At 37.3% G+C, this 20,026-nt stretch overlaps 1 protein-coding gene across 1 annotated transcript; it reads left to right on the top strand.

Annotated features, from left to right (window-relative positions):
• The first annotated feature begins 14,321 nt into the window (after nucleotides 1-14,321).
• Nucleotides 14,322-14,681, top strand: LOC131949308 (uncharacterized). Its single transcript, XM_059311126.1, has one exon. The coding sequence runs from the start codon at nucleotides 14,322-14,324 to the stop codon at nucleotides 14,679-14,681; it is 360 nt and encodes a 119-aa protein (XP_059167109.1).
• Nucleotides 14,682-20,026: the final 5,345 nt, after the last annotated feature.

Here is a 20,026-nt window from a genome sequence, read left to right as displayed (position 1 = left end):
TAAAGCGGTCAAAACTGACCAGTTGTATTTCCCTATATAATCTTTGTATTTTATGGGAAAAACAGAGGGTCATTTCAACGCAGACTTTAGGGTACTTAAGCTCAGTATATCTGGCTAATTTTTTGCATGCTCATAGGTCAATGGCTTGACCTTCAGGGAAAACTGTGCGGTTACACTCAAAGCCCTCGACGAGGGCTAAAAAGTGACCGCGAGTGAAATTCTCTTTATATGAGCTCTATTACGAAAAAAAATTTCCTCCGACGACCCCCCTTGATATTTTGTGAGGTGGTAGAAGAACACCTAGGGGTGTCACAAAAAACTCGGCATATCTGGGAAAACTTCGTAAAGCGGTCAAAACTGACCAGTTGTATTTCCCTATATAATCTTTGTATTTTATGGGGAAAACAGGGAATTTTCAACACAATTTTTAGGTTACTTAACCTCTGTACATCATGCTCATGTTTTGCATACACTTCTATAGATGACTAGGCCCTATGGAAAAACTGTTGGTCAGACTCAAAGCCCTCGAGCAGGGCTAAAAGATGACCGCGAGTGAAATTCTCCTTATATGAGATGTATATAAATAAATTGACGAACGATCCCCTTAATATTATTTGAGGTCGTAAACCGACCCTGGAGGATAACAAAAAAAAACTTTATTTCCGTCGGAAAAAAGCCATTGTAGTCGTTAAATATGTTCATTTATCGTATTTTCTTATATAAAAATAGCAACTGTTGGTTTAAAAAAGAAAACAAAGACATACGTCACTCGGTCTATTTTCAAGGGAGGTAACCTATTTAAATAATTATTTTTCAAATAATTGTATACTATTTTAAAGAGAAACAGAAAATGACAAAGTATAGCATTTGCTTTAGTAAAAAATTAAGTTACCAATTAAGCTACGTATCATAATTAAATTTAAAAAATAATTTTAAAAGTTAATGTAATAGACATTTTTGAATATACTGTTCATGGAACCTCTGTAGTTCTATTTCCATTTTAGTCATAAATTTCGTACTTGCAAATAATTTCTTTCATAAAGGATGATAAGCAACAATCAACAACATCTTCTCTAAAATTAGCATTACTGTTTAAATTTAAGCACTCCATACCTCATCCATCACTAAATAATTAGTATTCAAATTATCAACAAATGCTTTTGAAAACCTAAGCGAAGCTAGGCAGTATGCCTAGTATATATATATATATATATATATATATATATATATATATATATATATATATATATATATATATATATATATATATATATATATGTTACGGTCAAAGCCCGAAGTGCGGCCAATGCTAGGATTGGCCGGCCAATCCGCGCATTGGCCGGCTCTCTTGGCCAAAGCCCGAAGAACTTAGCACTAAGATCGTATTTCTTACATTGGCCGGCCAATGCGCGCACTAATTTGTGATCGCATTTTCATTATTCTGGGTGCGTTTTCATTGAGAGTAACGTATTGTTTAGCTCTTGTTTGTATAGGGCTTGTAAGTCTACGGCTTTGAAATCTACTAGCTGCATAGTACGAGAAAGAGAAGTTGTGACCTACTTACAAGCCCTATAGCATTCTATATGCAAGGCGTCATGGATCAAAAGAACCGTCAGACCATGAGACAGACATAACAGATGGATGTCAAAAGAAAAAAATGTAAATCCATGTTAGTTTCCATATATGGGCGTGACAATAATGTGGCCAACAGATTCTATATAGTTTGTGAAAAACATTCTAGTGCAGCTCATTCTTGTGGATCCTGTGCCAAAGGCCGAAATCAAGCAAAGTTTCGGACTTTGACCGACCTATGGGAGGCGATATTGGCCAATGCGCGGATTGGCCGGCCAATCCTAGCATTGGCCGACTTCGGGCTTTGACCGTAACATATATATATATAAAGCAATGTATGTGTGTCTGTGTGTGTGTGCGTGTGTCCTTTATGCATTACTACACCTCTCATCACATCGCCGTGAAACTTTGGGAAGTTGTTGAGAATATTCCTGGGGAGGTTTCTGCGAAAAAAAATATTTCAAATTCGCAGGGGTGGCACCCCGGTAGGGCGCGATTTGTTTTTCTCTATATAACGTATATAAAAATAATAAAAGTGAATTGCAGTGACACTGTTCACACGATCGCCATGAAACTTTAGGTAGTTGTTGAAAATATTCCTGGGGAGGTTTCTGAGAAAAAAATTTTTTTTTTAAATTCGCAGGGGTGGCGCCCCGATTGGGCGCGATTTGTTTTTTTCTATTTACGGTATATAAAACTAAAAGTCGATTTTGGTTTGGCATCGTTCATCCAATAGCCATGAGACTTTGGTGAGTTCATTATACCACTCTAGGGAAAGGTTCTGTAAAAAAATAATTTTTAATTTCGCAAGGGCGGCGCCACGGGAGGGTTCGATTTTTCTCTATATACGGTATATAAAAATAATAAAAGTGAATTGCAGTGACACCGTTTATCCGATAGGCATGAAACTTTGGGGATCTATATATATATATAATTCTCTTCTGGGAGCCGTTAGAAAACAAGCTGCAAGGGCGCGCCTTGCAGTCCCCTCTCTGCCTCTCTATCGCTACCACCCCCACCCCCACCCCCCTCACATGGGCAGGTGAGTTGTAGTTCACGCTAAATATTTAGTTTGGTGACGGCTATTAGGGGCAGATAATTCAGTTTGAAACTATTTTAAACTTAGAGGAGGTAACTAAGAGGAGGCTGCTTTCACGGGGGGGGGGGGGGGGATGGGTTTTAGTGTTTTAAAGCAAATATTTTCATTGGCAGCATTGGTACTGTCGAATTCACAAATTATGAATTACAGAAAAGTGGAAAATAAAACTACTAAATAGCGGCGTATGATACGCCACGGGTCGGCTCGTATATATAATTCTCTTCTGGGAGCCGTTAGAAAACAAGCTGCAAGCGCCTCCTGTCAGTCCCCTCTCTTTCTCTCTTTCACTATCACTACCACCCCCACCCCACCCCCACATTGTCTGGTGAGTTGTGATCACGCTGTTTACATTTTACAATCATAGAGACGGGTTTGGTGACGGCTATTAGGGGCAGATAATTTAGTTTGAAACGATTTTAAACTTAGAGGAGGTAACTAAGAGGAGGCTGCTTTCACGTTGGGGGGGGGGGGGGAAGGGGGGTTTAGTGTTTTTAAGCAAATATTTTCAGTGGCAGCATTGGTACTGTCGAATTCACAAAATTATAAATTACTGAAAAGTAGAAAAAAAAACAACTAAATAGCGGCGTATGATACGCAGCTGGTCGGTTCGTATATAATTCTCTTCTGGGAGCCGTTAGAAAACAAGCTGCAAGCGCCTCCTTGCAGTCCCCTCTCTTTCTCTCTATCACTATCACTACCACCCCCACCCCACCCCCACATTGTCTGGTGAGCTGTGGTCACGCTGTCACAAATTATAAATTACTAAAAAAAAGAAAAAAAAAACAACTAAATAGCGGCGTATGATACGCAGCGGGTCGGCTCGTTTCATTATAAAACTCTAGGGATGGGTTCTGTAAAAAATCATTTTTAATTTCGCAAGGGCGGCGCCACGGGAGGTTGCGATTTTTCTCTATATACGGTATATAAAAATAAAAGTCGATTTTGGTGTGACACCGTTATCCGATAGCCATGAGACTTTGGGGGAATTGATTAGAACAATTCAGGGAAGGGTTCCGTTAAAAAAAATCTTTTTTTATTTTCGCAAGGGTGGCGCCACGGGAGGCTGCGATTTTTCTCTATATACGGTTTATAAAATTTCGGTTTCACACCGTTCATCCGTGTACCATGAAAGTTTGGGGAGATGATTAGATCACTCAATGGTAGGGTTCTGCAAAAAAATATTGTTTAATATTGCAAGGGCGGCGCCCCCCGGGGGGGGGGGGGGGGGGGCCGATATTTTTTCTCTATATACGGTATACAAAAAATAAAACTCGGATGCGGTTCATCCGAGAGCCATGAAATTTTAGGGAGTAGATGAGAATACTCCCGAGAATATTTCTGCGAAAAAGAAAACTAAAGTTTCTTATGGGTGGCGCCATATATGGTACACCTTTCGTCAATACTCGGTTTGGAGCCCAGAGTTTTAGAGCGACGATGTTTGCACTTGGCATCCGTTAATCGGGTGTCCTGCATCGCGAGAAAGCGGTACTACTATATTCAGCCATAAAACTAGAACAGGCTTCTAAAATAACTTTGTAACGCGAAGGAAATCTTTCTGTCCGGTTTCGTCACCTTGCGAAAAACTAACTTTTTGAGAGCCTACTGTAGAGTTTCGCCACTTTGTGAATGATGCAATAAGCATCTGTTTGTAGACGATCCAATCAGAAATTGAGATCGAGCATCTAATAATACACCATTAGTAACGATAAGAAATTGCATCAGTCATACTGATGTTTATAACACGTCAAATAAAAAAAAATTGTACATGTTAAATTAACATTCCTGTTATTATTTGTCACTTTAGCGAATGACGCAATATGCATCATTGTTTACATGAACCAATCAGAAAGTCAGATCACGCGTCTAAAAGTTCACCGTAGTAAAATTATCAGGTTGCATCAGGTTGGATGTATGCTATATATATAAGCAAAGGAAAATTCAGTTTTTGCATTGTTAAAGGCGACTAAAGCAAGCAGCTTTTACTTACATGTTAAAAGTCTATGACAGTGAACTTCTTATTTGGAAAAGAAAAAACCCGCGGCCATTGAAGAGTTGCCGATTATTTCATGAGATGAAAAAGGTGAGTTAACACAAAATTAAATTTACATTATTGTTATTTGTTTTATCTATTTAGGCCTTTTTATATACAGGGGTGTCAAATTATTTTTTAAAGTGAGTCATGAAATTGAATCCCCAAAATTGTATCAATCATGAAAGCAAAATATGAAACACTTAAATATTCATATTTTTTTTCCTGCGAATCCCCCCCACCCACCCATTATTTATAGATACGTGACGACGTGTAGAAATAATCGAGAATATTCGTGTCGTGCAATTTAGAAACGAGATCCTACTAATAAATCATTTCAGAACCTTCAACGCAAAGTTCGGTGATATTATGATAAGTTAAACTAAATATGATCAAGAAGTACACTTCGACATGACGGCGTTCACGTGATAATGGAGTTATAATATATTTCTTACATTTAGGCGTGCGTCTGGCGTCTAGACTACAATTCAAACTAATTAAAATCTACCTCAGTGAGGTCACGGTACACGTAAGTCTAGATATCAGAGCAGGTGAACCAAGGCCAAACTCATGAATTGTCAGTCACTCATTTATAAATAGAGGTGCAAAAAAAATAGCCTACACAAATTTATATAAATTGGACAGTGACTAATGCAATTAAACTTTTATTTGTGAGGTTGCCAACACAACCTGTTTATTTCTATTTGCGTAAACCTCACTGCAGCTAACACGTTCATTATCTTTATATTTTAGGCTGTCTACCAATTCATTACTGTCTTTTCTAAGTTGTAATGTTAGCTAACAAAACAAAAGTAATGGGAAAATAAATGACGTCATACACATGTTGCTCATCACTAGGCTAGCAGTTAGTTTATAATGGAAATCGTACCATCAGCGCATGCTCAAATGGCGAACGCGAGTTTAGCGGTAAAAAAATGGGGGGGGGGGGGGTCTTAGTAATTTAAAAAAAAACATTTAGAATGCCATAATTTTCAAGTTTTAACTTTTTTTTTTTTAAACTGACCACTCAGATATTTTAACCTCTTTAGTTTGTAGATCTGGAAAGTAAAAATATCTGTTTCTCGAATGTGTCTGTCGGTCTATTTGTCCTTTACGCTATTAATTTTAACATACACATTTTTAATGTGTATAAAGAATTTCTCCATTTGTTTATTTTGCTACAGCTATGCCTCCCAAACGGAAATCTATTGGTCGATCTACATCAGAAGCAAGAAAGAAAAGGGAATTACGAGCTTTAGAAACAGACGAACAGCGAGAAACAAGATTGGAATCCAATCGGGTAGGCACTGCTCAAGCCCGCTCAAATGAAACAGAAGAGCTACATGAATCAAGATTAGAATCTAATCGGGTAGGCACTGCTCACGCCCGCTCAAATGAAACAGAAGAGCTACATGAATCAAGATTAGAATCTAATCGGGTAGGCACTGCTCACGCCCGCTCAAATGAAACAGAAGAGCAACATGAATCAAGATTAGAATCTAATCGGGTAGGCACTGCTCACGCCCGCTCAAATGAAACAGAAGAGCAACGTGAATCAAAAATAACAACAGATCGATTACGCACTGCTCAAGCCCGCTCAAATTAAACAGACGAACAGCGAGAAACAAGATTGGAATCCAATCGGGTAGGCACTGCTCAAGCCCGCTCAAATGAAACAGTAGATCAACGGAGAGAAAGACTGGGAACCAATCGAGAACGTAATTTTCAAACCAGACGGACACTGGATGCAGATCCGAACCTCTCTGCATTCAGTTATGATCCTATTTATGATTACAGTCTTCATCGAGGTGTCGCTATCGGAAAAATGGATAAAGTGTGCGAATTTTGCCATGCGTTAAAATTTAAGAATGAAACGCCTGGAATCTGCTGCGCAAGTGGAAAAGTGAAAGTACCAGAACTGCATTTACCACCCGAACCGTTATCAACTTTGGTATCAGGTGAAACAAGCCTGTCAAAACATTTCTTGGAAAACATACGTAGGTACAATTCATCTTTCCAGATGACGTTATTCGGTGCATCGGCAATCATTCGTGACAATTACATGCCAACCTTCAAAATTCAAGGCCAAATATATCATCGGGTTGGATCTTTTTTACCACTGGAAGATGCAGATCACAAATTTCTCCAAATTTACTTCATGGGAAACCCTGCTGAGCAAGTTAAAAAGCGTTGTCAATTCAATACCAGTACTAACCAAGAAATAATAGCTGCTCTACAAGCTATGTTTGATCAACACAACGAACTGGTTCGGCTATTCAGGACGGCGCTTGACCGAATGCCAGCTGATGAATATGCTGTTGTAATTAGAGCTGACAAAACACCAGTCGGCCAGCATGAAAGACAATATAATGCACCAACTTTAAATGAAGTCGCGATTGTCATAGCCGGCGAAGAGTTCAACTCGCGAGATTATTATCCTTCATCGCAGAAATGGTAATATTCAGCGAGTCTGTGAAACGCATCGGTCTTATGATGCTTTACAATACCCGATAATATTTTGGCAAGGGGAAGATGGGTATCATTTCAATATCAAAATGATAAATCCAGAAACAAATGAGGAGATAAATAAAAAAGTTAGTGCTATGAAGTACTATGCTTATCGACTGATGATTCGTGAAAATCAAGAGAATCACATTTTAAAATGTCGGCAACTGTTCCATCAGTACATTGTCGACATGTACGCTAAAATTGAGAGCGAACTTCTTCTGTTTATTCGACTGAATCAAGCCAAACTGCGCTCAGAAGAGTACATCCACCTGCGTGATGCAATTACTACCGATACCAATCCCAATGATACTGGGAAAATGGTCATGTTGCCAGCTACATTCACAGGAAGCCCTCGGCACTTACACGAGTACGCGCAGGGTGCGATGACTTATGTTCGCAACTACGGCCGTCCCGATCTATTCATCACGTTTACGTGCAATCGCAAGTGGGATGAAATCAAAGAACTTCTTTTACCTGGACAGTCACCTGCGGATCGTCATGACATCATCGCACGTGTCTTCAAACAAAAATTAAAATCTTTGATGGATTTCATCGTGAAGCATCATGTTTTTGGGGAGACACGCTGCTGGATGTATTCAATTGAATGGCAGAAAAGAGGCTTGCCTCATTCGCATATTTTGGTTTGGTTGTGTAACAAAATTACACCCGACAAAATTGACGAAATAATATCAGCAGAGATTCCCGATATCAACATCGATCCCGGTTTGTTTGAAGTTGTTTCAAACAACATGATCCATGGTCCATATGGCGCGATCAACAACACTGCTCCGTGCATGAAGGATGGTAAGTGCACAAAGCGATATACAAGAGACTTACACGCCGAGACTATCACCGGAAATGATGGATATCCAAAATACCGTCGACGAGCAACTGAGGATGGTGGCAACGTCATCGTTCTAAAATTGCACAACAATGACATTGATATTGATAATCGTTGGATTGTTCCATATTCGCCGTTACTATCAAAGACGTTCAAAGCTCACATCAATGTAGAGTATTGCAATTCAGTGAAATCTATCAAGTATTATAATAGATTGAAAACACTGACGAGAAGCCGCGTTGGTTGTTAACAAGCCTTTATTCAGCCATGATGGAAGAGAGAGTACGGAAGTGACGAGAGACAATTATTTATATACATGTAAGGGACATCACTCAAGATAACAGTATAAATATAATACTAATACAAGAAGAGTGAGTTCCCCTGACTTCACAAGTCTCACTATATTACATCCCTTTACCCTTAGTAAACACAACACATCTCTCAATAGAACAATTTACAGTATCCTAAAATCACCAATTATATTGTAACATGAACACTATGGTAGATTACATCCTTACAAACAATGCACAATATGTTACAACATAATTAAAATACAAAACAATGATGTCAAAGTCCTTTTGACCTTTAAAATCATAGGTCTAACTTATTTGGGACTTTGATTGTCCTGTTTGACCTTCTCAGTGGCTTTTGATTTGGTGACTCAAGATTCTGACCATCTGGATTCTCTATCTCAGGAGGTCTAGGATTTAAATCATTAACTCCAGAATTTACATTTTCTGACTCCAGACTACTTGGTTCACTCATATAACAGAACTTGGTTGTGGAACAAACTGAGTTGGTGTGAACTGTTCAGATTTGGTGGGATTGACAGATTCACACTTATTATCTGCACAAGTTATTTTTAACTGGTCTGCATGTCTACGGACAATAAGTCCATCATTTGTTTTTACTTTATAAGACACAGGTCCTGTACATTGAACAATTTGACCTGGTATCCATTTTTCCTTTCTCCCATAATTTCTTAGATACACATTATCATTAACACCAAATTCTCTTTCTATGCATGTTTTGTCATGATTTAATGGAACTATTTTTGAATTGGCATCTGGAAGTATTATGCTGTTATTCAGATCCTTGACTGACATAGATTTCTTTGATTGATCAATTTTCTCAGGTAATCTGATAGTGCTTTCCTGGTAACCAAAAAAACTGTTTAAAAGTAATATCCTGGACCATATCACTTTGCAACTGTGATCCAGTATTTGAAGTGGGTGTATTAAATGGCAAATATCTTTTTTCTTTTCTTTTGATGTTACCCTTTTAGTTTCTGTAAGTGCTAATGATGTTAGCAAAGTTGTTTGATGATCACATTCCTTCTTACTAATGTATTCTCTTTTAAAAGCATTTGAAATTGCCATATCACCATAATCATTTATTAAGTTACAAATACTTTGTTTAGGCAACTCTGACTGATAATGGACTGCGTCTTCTCCATCTTTTTAGACTGAATTCCATTTTTCTTATTTTATATGGCTTTAAGTCATCATTCACTGACTCTTCAGGCCAACCATTCTTACAGTACTCATATACTTTTATTAAGCACTCATCTTTTTGTGTTTCTCTTTTAACATCATTCACATTTGTATTGGAGTTATCCATGATAGTGAAGAGAACAAATACATCTTCTGGTACATAGCTAAGGCTTTGGTTTTTTAAAGGTAATCTACTAAGACTATCTGCACTATTCTCAGATCCAGGTTTGTATTTCAATTCATAATTGTATGCAGTTAGTGTGATAGCCCATCTTTGAATTCTTGGTGAGGCATGCTCAGGTAGGGTTTTGTTTTCTCCAAATAAACCTAGCAATGGTTTATGATCTGTAAAGATGGTGAACTTCCTACCAAACAGAAACTTATGAAATTTCTTAACACCAAAAATGATGCCTAAGCCTTCCCTATCTAACTGAGAATAATTTTTCTCAGCCTGGTTCAAAGATCTACTGGCAAAAGCAATGGGTCTGTCACCCTTTTCATCCATGTGGGACAAGACTGCTCCTACACCATCTGGTGAAGCATCACATGTTAAGATAAGTCTTTTCCCTGGGTCATAGTGAGTTAGTAAGGTGTCAGAAGACAAAGCTTCTTTTGCTGTATTAAAAGCAGCTTCTTGTTGTTTACCCCAGTGCCAAGTTGCATTTTTCTGTAGCAGCTTGTACAGTGGTGATAGTTTACCAGACAGATTTCCTATGAACTTTGCATAGTAATTTATCAAGCCCAAAAAAGCTCTTAGTTGTTGGGTATTTTTAGGTTTGGGTGCTTCTTTAATGGCTTTTGTTTTCTTAGGTTGAGGTCTGAGACCTTGCTTGCTTAATATATAACCAAGAAAACTAATTTCTGTCAGCATGAATTGACATTTATCTTTGTTTATCTTTAAACCTTTTTCACCAACTATTTTCAAGACTTGATCAAGTGTATTAAGATGTTCAGTGTCATTCTTACCAGTTATGTACACATTGTCAAAGTAAACACAAACATTTGGAATATCCTTAAAAATACTGTCCATGACAGCCTGGAAAATTCCAGGGCTGGATGATATACCAAAACATAGTCTTTCATATTGGTAGAGTCCTTTATGTGTGTTTATTGTCGTATAGACTTTTGAATCTGGATGCAGTTCTAGTTGAGTGTAAGCATGACTAAAGTCCAATTCAGTGAATTTGTCTCCTCCTGCCAACTTCAAAGAAATTTCCTCAATGTTAGGAATAGGGTACCTATTTAGCTCTATTTGCTTATTCAGTGTAGCTTTATAGTCTCCACAAATTCTTACAGAACCATCCTTCTTTAACACTGGCACAATGGGCGTTGCCCAATCGGAATAGTCTACCTTCTTTATGATGCCATTAGATTCCAATCTACTTAGCTCATTTTCAATTTTATTCCTCATTGAATAAGGTGGAACTCTAGCTTTGCAGTATCTTGGATTTGTGTCTTTAATGCTTATCTTCACTGTTCTATCATTTAGTAATCCAGGATTACCAAAAACACATTTATTTTCAGATATAACTTTATCTATTGAAGTAAGACTAGATTCTCTTGCATTGTTCAATGAACATATACTCTCCCAATTTAACTTAAGATCAACTAACCAGTTCCTACCTAGTAATGGTGGTCCATTTCCTTCAACCACAAGAAGAGGAAGTTTAACACTTTGACCATTATAACTTACATGAACCATACACTCTCCTATTACCGGAACATTGTCACCAGTGTATGTTGTTAGACACTTGTGACATGGTTGTAGAGGCACTGATCCTCCTGTGACAGCGTCAAAGTCCTTCTTTGTGATGACTCCAGTGTCAAGTTGGAAGCTGATGCTCTTACCGTTGATATAAACTGGTACATTGATGGGAGCATGACTTATTGATTTCACAGAGAACAGGTTGAAATCCGGCTGCGAATCAGTTTGAGCATTTTCACAGGTAGAGTGGTTCATTGGTTGGGTTAGGTAGTCTTGGTGAGAGTTAACATAGTGCTGCCTTTGGTTGCGGTACTGTCTTGACTGGCTAGATTTAGCAACAGACGAAGACTTTGCAAAGCAGGCCTTGGCAATGTGACCTTGCTTTCTGCACTTATAACAAGTTGCTAACTTGAACTTGCATCGATGAGATGCATGGGGACCTTTGCATCGATGACATTTTTGATAATTATTACTAGATTTAGATCTAGGCTTTAAACGTGCAGGCTGTTTAGCATAAGTTGAAATGCTCTGATGGGGTTGGTGTTTGTTGACTAACCTGTTGTTTACTGCATGGATCTCTGAAGGTGCTAGAGATTTCGCCGCCTCGGATGACTGCTGGAGTGAAGTTGCTAGTTGTATTGCTTTTTCCAATGTGAGATCTGACTCGAGCAGCAACTTTCTTTGAACATCAGGGCTGTTTACACCTGTCACAAACTTTTCACATAGTCTGTCAGACAGCGTGTCTCCGAATTCACAAAATCTACTTAGATGACGTAAAGCAGCAACATATTCTGATATTGACTCGTTTGGTTGACGAGTCCTACCGTCAAATCTAGCTCGACATAGAAACTTTGATGGGGTAGGCGCATGGTGGTCTGTTAGCAATTTGCTCAGCTCGTTAAAGCTCTTGGTAGTTAGACCAGCTGGTGCGCATAAGTCCTTTAGTAGCCTAAATTGTTGAGGCCCTATGACTGTTAACAAAACAGCTCTCTTTTTGGCTTCTATCGTCACGTTGTTTGCTTCAAGGTAAAAGCTTAACCTATCTAGATAATCATGAATGATTTCATCATTCGAATCAAATTCTTTTATTTGGCCATACAGCGCCATTATCCTAGAAATACTTAGCCAATATGCTCTAGCAAACCTCTTTTTGAGTAAGTAGGTGCTCTTTCTAGTGGATCATTTATCCTCGTCGCCAGATATAATAGATTGAAAACACTGACGAGAAGCCGCGTTGGTTGTTAACAAGCCTTTATTCAGCCATGATGGAAGAGAGAGTACGGAAGTGACGAGAGACAATTATTTATATACATGTAAGGGACATCACTCAAGATAACAGTATAAATATAATACTAATACAAGAAGAGTGAGTTCCCCTGACTTCACAAGTCTCACTATATTACAAGTATATTTGTAAATATGTAAACAAAGGAAGTGATATGGCTGTTTTTGGAGTGGGAAATCCGTCTGCACCAATCGATGCAATTGAACGATATCAATAGGGACGCTACATTAGTAGCAATGAAGCTGTTTGGCGAATCTTATCATTTCCCATTCATGAACACCATCCACCTGTTGTTCACTTGGCTGTGCGTGTTAAAGATGGACAAAGTGTTTGCTTTACAATGGAAAACATACAAACTAAAGCTTTGTCACCACCGCAAACTACTTTAACTGCATTCGTTGTGTTGTGCAATGAAGATGAGTTCGCCAGAACGCTTCTTTACTCAGAAGTTCCAAAGTATTACAGGTGGAATGGATCAGCGAAAAAGTTCCAACGACGAACACAGGGCAAACCCGTTGCAGGACATCACAATTTATATTTGTCTGATACGTTAGGCCGTCTCTATACCGTCCACCCAAATAATCAAGAATGTTTTTACTTGAGATTATTGTTAGTTAACGTACGTGGGCCGAAATCATTTCAAGAACTGAAAACAGTAAATGATGCAGAATGTGAGACCTATCGAAAAGCTTGCCAAAAACTTCATCTTCTTGAAAACGATGCCCATTGGGACACAGCACTCGCTGATGCATCAAATACTGCTCAGCCACAACAAATGCGTACGTTATTTGCAATAATATTGACAACATGTTTCCCTTCCAATCCAAAAGATCTTTGGGAAAAACACAAAGATTGGATGAGTGAAGACATCTTACGTCGTTTGCCAAGCACGAATCCCAGTATGCAATTTACACCAATGGTGTATAATAAGGCGCTGCTTTCGATCGAGGATATATGTTTGTCAATCGCTAACAAAGGATTGGTGCAATTGGGAATGTGTGCACCAAATCGATCTGCAAATAACTCATATGATCGTGATTTGCAATGTGAAAACGACTTCGACGTCAATGATTTGGGTGCGTTTGTTGAAAGGAATCTACCAAAATTGGTTCCAGAACAACGTATTGTATATGACACAATCATGCAAGCAGTTACAAATCAAAGCGGAGGATTGTACTTTATAGATGCACCTGGAGGCACAGGCAAAACTGTTCTTATTTCAATCATTTTGGCAACGATAAGATCAAGAAATAAAATTGCCTTGGCAATTGCATCATCTGGAATTGCAGCAACACTTTTAGATGGTGGTCGAACAGCACATTCAGCCCTAAAATTACCGTTGAATTTGCATTCCATCGAGACGCCAACATGCAATATCACCAAAAATTCTAGAATGGGCAAGGTTCTCCAAACATGTGAGTTGATCATATGGGACGAATGCACTATGGCGCACAAAAAAGCATTGGAAGCTCTTGATCGCACACTTCAAGATTTGAGGGATAATGGGCAGCCCTTTGGCGGAGCACTCATTTTATTGTCGGGTGATTTTAGACAAACTCTGCCAGTTATACCACGTTCAACACCGGCTGATGAGCTTAATGCATGTCTCAAATCATCTGTTCTATGGAGACATGTAAAGAAATTAACCTTGAAAACCAACATGCGTGTTCAACTTCAAAATGATGCATCCGCCGAACGTTTCGCAAAACAATAGCTGGATATTGGGAATGGGAAGATGGCAGTTGACAGATCGTCACAATATATCGCGTTGCCAGAAAACTTTTGCAACATGACATCAAGTCAAGACGACTTAATTGAAAAGGTTTTCACAAATATCTCACAGAAGTTTGAAAACCATCAGTGGCTTAGTGAACGTGCCAAATTAGCTGCTACAAACAGCGATGTCAACGACATGAATTTCACCATTCAAAAGAGAATACCAGGAGAAGAAACAACGTACAAGTCAATCGACACTGTGATAAATCAAGACGAAGTTGTCAGTTATCCGACAGAATTCTTAAATTCATTGGATTTGCCAGGTATGCCACCGCATATATTAAGTCTGAAACTTGGTGCGCCTATCATTCTCCTTAGAAATATAAATCCACCACGACTGTGCAACGGTACAAGACTTGCAGTCAAAAAATGATGCAGAATATCATTGAAGCAACTATCTTGACTGGAAAATTCAAGGGTGAACATGTGTTGTTGCCACGTATTCCAACAGACATGCCGTTTGATTTTAAACGCTTACAATTTCCAGTACGCCTGGCTTTTGCCATGACTATAAATAAAGCGCAAGGCCGATCCCTGCAAGTATGTGGTTTAAACTTGCAGAACCCGTGTTTCTCACATGGGCAATTATATGTTGCTTGCTCACGCGTGGGAAAATCTTCAGATTTATACGTATACGTGCCAGAAGACAAAACAAAAAACATTGTATATCCACAGGCGCTCGAATAAACAGATTGAATTAAATGGTTTCATCATTGAAACAAATTAATGTGAATGTTAATCATATTTGTATATAAAAGTAGTGAATATGTTTCAATAAAGTACACTGAATGTTCATATGTTTATATTAAAACACTATATACGCTTCAATTTATATGTTAAGTGAATGTTAATCATATTTCCATATTAGAATGGTAAATATTTTATAGTAAAAATGTACATTGAATATTATACCGTTGTTACGTAGAAAATTGATTTATACATTTTTGAAAATGTAAATTGAATGTAATAATACTTCCTTTTTAAAATGATTGATAATTTTCATTTTCAATAAAAATGTATATTTAATGGCACCATACCTTTCATAATGTGTTTCTTTAATTTTTTTTTAAACTTTAAGACCGCAGCAACGCGCGGGACGGGTACGCTAGTATATATATATATATATATATATATATATATATATATATATATATATATATATATATATATATATGGTGACAGGACAAATGATCTCAGGACAAATGATTTCAGACAAAATATCTCAGACAAAATATCTCACGGACAAATGATCTCAAGACAAATAATCTCAGGACAAATGATCTCAAGGACAAATGATCTCACGGACAAAAGATACCAGGACAAAATATATCAAGACAAATAATACCACGGACAAAATATCTCAGACAAAATATCCCACACCTAAATTTCAATGGTGTATTGGATGATTTTAATTGATCTGAATTTTTTTTTTTGACTGTCATATGGTTTTGTTTACTATGTTTAATACAGTTTTTAGGCCTATATATTAATTGTAAGAAATGATTGCCGTATCAATTTGTCATATTGCACTAAACATTTTAAGGTTAGTATTTGTAATATGGTATACCAAGATTAAAGAAATAATTTTGATAGACGGCGTAGGTGGGCTTCAGTAGCGTAGCGAGGGGGGGGGGCATAAGTCACCGGGCGCCGACCTTAGGGGGCGCCAAAATGGGTTGGAAAGATAAATTGAAAGGTTGAGGGTGGTGTAAATCGAAAGTTTGAGGGGGGGGGGTGCAAAATGGAAAACTCGGGTGGGGTGCAAATCGAAAGTTTGAGGGGGGGGGGGGCAAATCGAAAGTTTGTCGCCGGGCGCCGGGAAGGGTCGCTACGCCTCTGGTGGGCTTGCCAAACATGAGACAATTCTATCATGTCAGGTGGACGAAACTAGATCAAAGAGGATGGAATAACAATAAAGACACATCTTGGGATCAAGGTGGCCGCCCGCTTTGATGGCAGAGACATGCCTTAAGGGAAAGACATCCGCCCTCCATGGACAATACAACTAGCATATAAAGTCCATTGTTATGCGCCGGTCACACCTTAGTGATCAGGTGACTAATGCTTATTTAAACGACAGCGGTCATCGCGGAGCTAAGTATTTCGTAGTGAGCATCAAACAAAGCAGAATTAATGGTGATTGCTTTGCTATGGTCTCTTTCGTTACCTCGAAGAAAGGTATCAGGACATTAGTTTCTGGTGAATTTATGTTTGCCATAAGCAGGCAAAGATATTTGGAAATGTGAAATTAGGACATGTCGAGCAAGAGTTCACACAATACATGATCACATAGTATTGGAGAGGTGTGATCATAACGATGTACCTACCAGAAAAGAAACTTACACGTTATGTTTGTGTTGATTATGCAATAAAAACAATAGTTTTACGTTACAAACCCGAAGACCCATTCACATTTTTGAAAACTATTTCGCGTGTTTTGAACATTAATGTTGTATGGCGACCGTTATTTTGTTTTATACATTATCATTTATTATACATTTCAGGCTAACAGAAAAAGTTTGTTTTAATTTTTATTTTTTTCAAATCAAATGCTACTACAATTGCTTAATACACCTTTTGTTGTTTTGTTAGGTTTCACTAATTTATTTTATTCACAATTATTTATACGTAAAAAAGTAAACAAAACCATATTAACAGTCAATAAAAAAAAGTTCAACTAAAATCATCGTAAATACTATTAAAATTTCGCTGTGAGATATTTTGTTTGAGATATTTTGTCTGAGATCATTTGTCCATGGTATCATTTGTCCTGATATATTTTGTCCTGGTATCTTTTGTCCGTGAGATCATTTGTCCTTGAGATCATTTGTCCTGAGATCATTTGTCCTGAGATCATTTGTCCGTGAGATATTTTGTCTGAGATATTTTGTCTGAGATCATTTGTCCTGAGATCATTTGTCATGGAACCATATATATATATATATATATATATATATATATATATATATATATATATATATATATATATATATATATATATATATATTATCAAGAAAATTACTGTTTCGAACTTGGAGTTTCATCGGGCAGATAAGCTAGAATTCACCTTTTGGACCTCACCAAATTAAAAGATATTGTCTAGGGCAGGGGTCGGCAACCTGCGGCTCGCTAGACGCACGCGGTTCTTTTATGTCAAGTTGCGGCTCTTCGGCTCCATGCACAAATATTAATAATTATTATGTTATTTTCAAAACTCATCAAAAATATTGTTATACAACACTTGGTAATGAATTAAATAATTATAAATTTAAACAAACTCTCGCTATTCTATTAGAATATATAGGTACACCCTATTTTCAATGTACTTCCTATTAAATTGTTCATCCCGAATTGAAACATTCAACTATATAGGTACACCCTATTTTCAATGTACTTCCTATTAAATTGTTTATCCCGAATTGAAACATTCAACTATATGATGGATATCACAAAGAAACTAAATTAGCTAAATGTTAAACTACAAGGAAAGGAAAACTCAGCCTATGCCTTGCTTGAGAAGTGGATGTTTCGAAAATAAATTACTTTTTTTTTTGCTAACGACACGGAGAGTGGTAAATTACTTGATTTCGAAAAATCTGAAAATTAATATTTTATGAAACCAATGCAACGATTAGCATGAATTGCTTCAGCATTACAGCAAACAAAACGAAGGATGGATTCACTGAGAGCAATTCAAAACAAATGCAAGTACTTTGACGTTCATGGTAGACTCTCTCAACACAAAAACAAATGAGATTAACTTTGAGCTATTTAAAATTTATGCTGTTTTGCTTTAAATGCAATTGCTGGATTTAAAAACGACTCATTTGTGGAGAGGAAAATTCACAGAACTCAAGAGTAAGTAAAAGTAGTTGAAGGTCCAGTAAAACATGCAGGTTACGTTGCACAACTGGACAGCTGTAAAAGAAATATCGTGAGTGGAGGCACTCATATGTGACGCATGGAATAGTCTTGCAAGATGGTATAGTAACGTGGAGAAGTTGACATCGGGAGTGCTGATGATCTTTAGGTCAAGATATTCGTGCTCGCAAGAGTTCTCTTACATGAATATAATAACAAGTTAAGTAAGAAGGCAACTAACAAATACAAATCTAGAGGCGTGCTTAAAACTTAAAACAAGAAGTTATGAGCCAGATTTAAACAAACTTTCAAACGGCATGAAAGGTCAATGCTCCCATTGATGTAACTAATGTAAATATTTAATGATTATAGCTATATTTTTGGATTACTAATTTTATAAATTTTTTTTTAAATACTATAATATGTATTGTGCGAAACATGTGCATTTTTAAAAACTATGAATAAATATTATTTTATATTTAAAGCTATATATTTAAATTATATATATATATATATATATATATATATATATATATATATTTATTTATTTATTTATATATATATGCATATACACCTAAACCTAAATATTGAAAAAAAAAACGTTTGTGTCTCTTTAAGAACTGGTAAATTTTGTAAATTGCATATTTTGGCTCTTCCGTCGGAAAAGGTTGCCGACCCCTAGTCTAGGGCAGATGAGGCTCGTTAGCTAAGGACAGCCAATCTTCTAGGAGAGACAACTCCAAAGTCAAACACACTGCTGCCTTGTAGTTTATTCTTGGTTGGACAAAGGCTATGGAAGCAAATCCAAAAAGAAAAGCAGACTAAAACGGAGTCAATGGCCTCAAAGGCGCATAACCAGTTGACACGCATCCTTAATTGTGTTGGAGGGGGATCCCTTCCAACACAAAAATTAAGAACGAAGAAGAAGAAGAAGAAAGATATTGTGGTCAACACTATCCTCAAAAGTGTTTACTTTCCATAACGTAATGTCAGGAACCCATCAGAGTTGGGAGGACTCAGATACATTCAACGGCCTCAGGTAGATATAATATATTACGAGATTTTCGAGATTCGCTGCGTCGATTTTTTTTTATTTTGAAATACGAGACCAATTTGAGATACGAGGATCCGAAAATAGCAGACCACACTGTTCTTAAACAAAACCGAAAATGTTGCAATAGGAATTGCATAGAATTGTTTAATAGCCCGTAACTTATTTCTAAAACGAAGAAAGAAACTACCATGGACATAAATAGCATGTAATTGAGTTAGTTCGAAGTGAGTTTTCATACAAGCCCAACGCACTAATTAAGACTGTCGCAAGAGATGTAACATTTGTCAATGAATTTTCATATTTCAGTGTGCGCTTTTCTGTTTGCGCTTTTTTCTGGTTGCACATTTTTCTGTTTGCGCATTTTTCTGTGTGCGCAAATTTCTTTATGCGCTTTTTTCTGTATGCGATGTTTTTCTGTTTGCGCTTTTTCCGTTGCGCATTTATTTGCGTTTTTTCCCGTTGCGCTTCTTTCTAGTCATCGTGTAAGTGGCTGTGTTGCAATTTGTATGTGTCATGTGCAGTGGCGGAACTAGAAAAAAAGTTTTCACTAACACGGTACCAATCGTGTATTTATTTTAGACTTTTGCCTAGTTTTCTACTTTATCGATCTTGAAATTAAGTTTAACTCTATTTTGTTGACAGGCAAATAGTTTAGATGCGTGTTATAAATCGATATTTAAAAATAAAGCTTTACTGGGGTTTATTTATGCTGTACCATTTAGATCAAGTGCTTTGCGTCATTTTATTCTGGCAGGTAGACAAACGCTCATAAAATTAAAACACACATTCTTTTGATTTAGACC

Source organism: Physella acuta, unplaced genomic scaffold (assembly GCF_028476545.2).
Source record: "Physella acuta isolate Inbredline_101_S28 unplaced genomic scaffold, ASM2847654v3 ptg000688l, whole genome shotgun sequence".
NCBI lineage: Eukaryota > Metazoa > Mollusca > Gastropoda > Physidae > Physella > Physella acuta.
Note: the sequence above shows the minus strand (reverse complement) of the source record. Positions and strands in the feature narration are given on the sequence as shown.

What these genes read in the sequence shown, in the direction of transcription:
- LOC131949308 (XM_059311126.1), top strand. Translation starts at nt 14,322, where the DNA reads ATGACATCAAGTCAAGACGACTTAATTGAAAAGGTTTTCACAAATATC.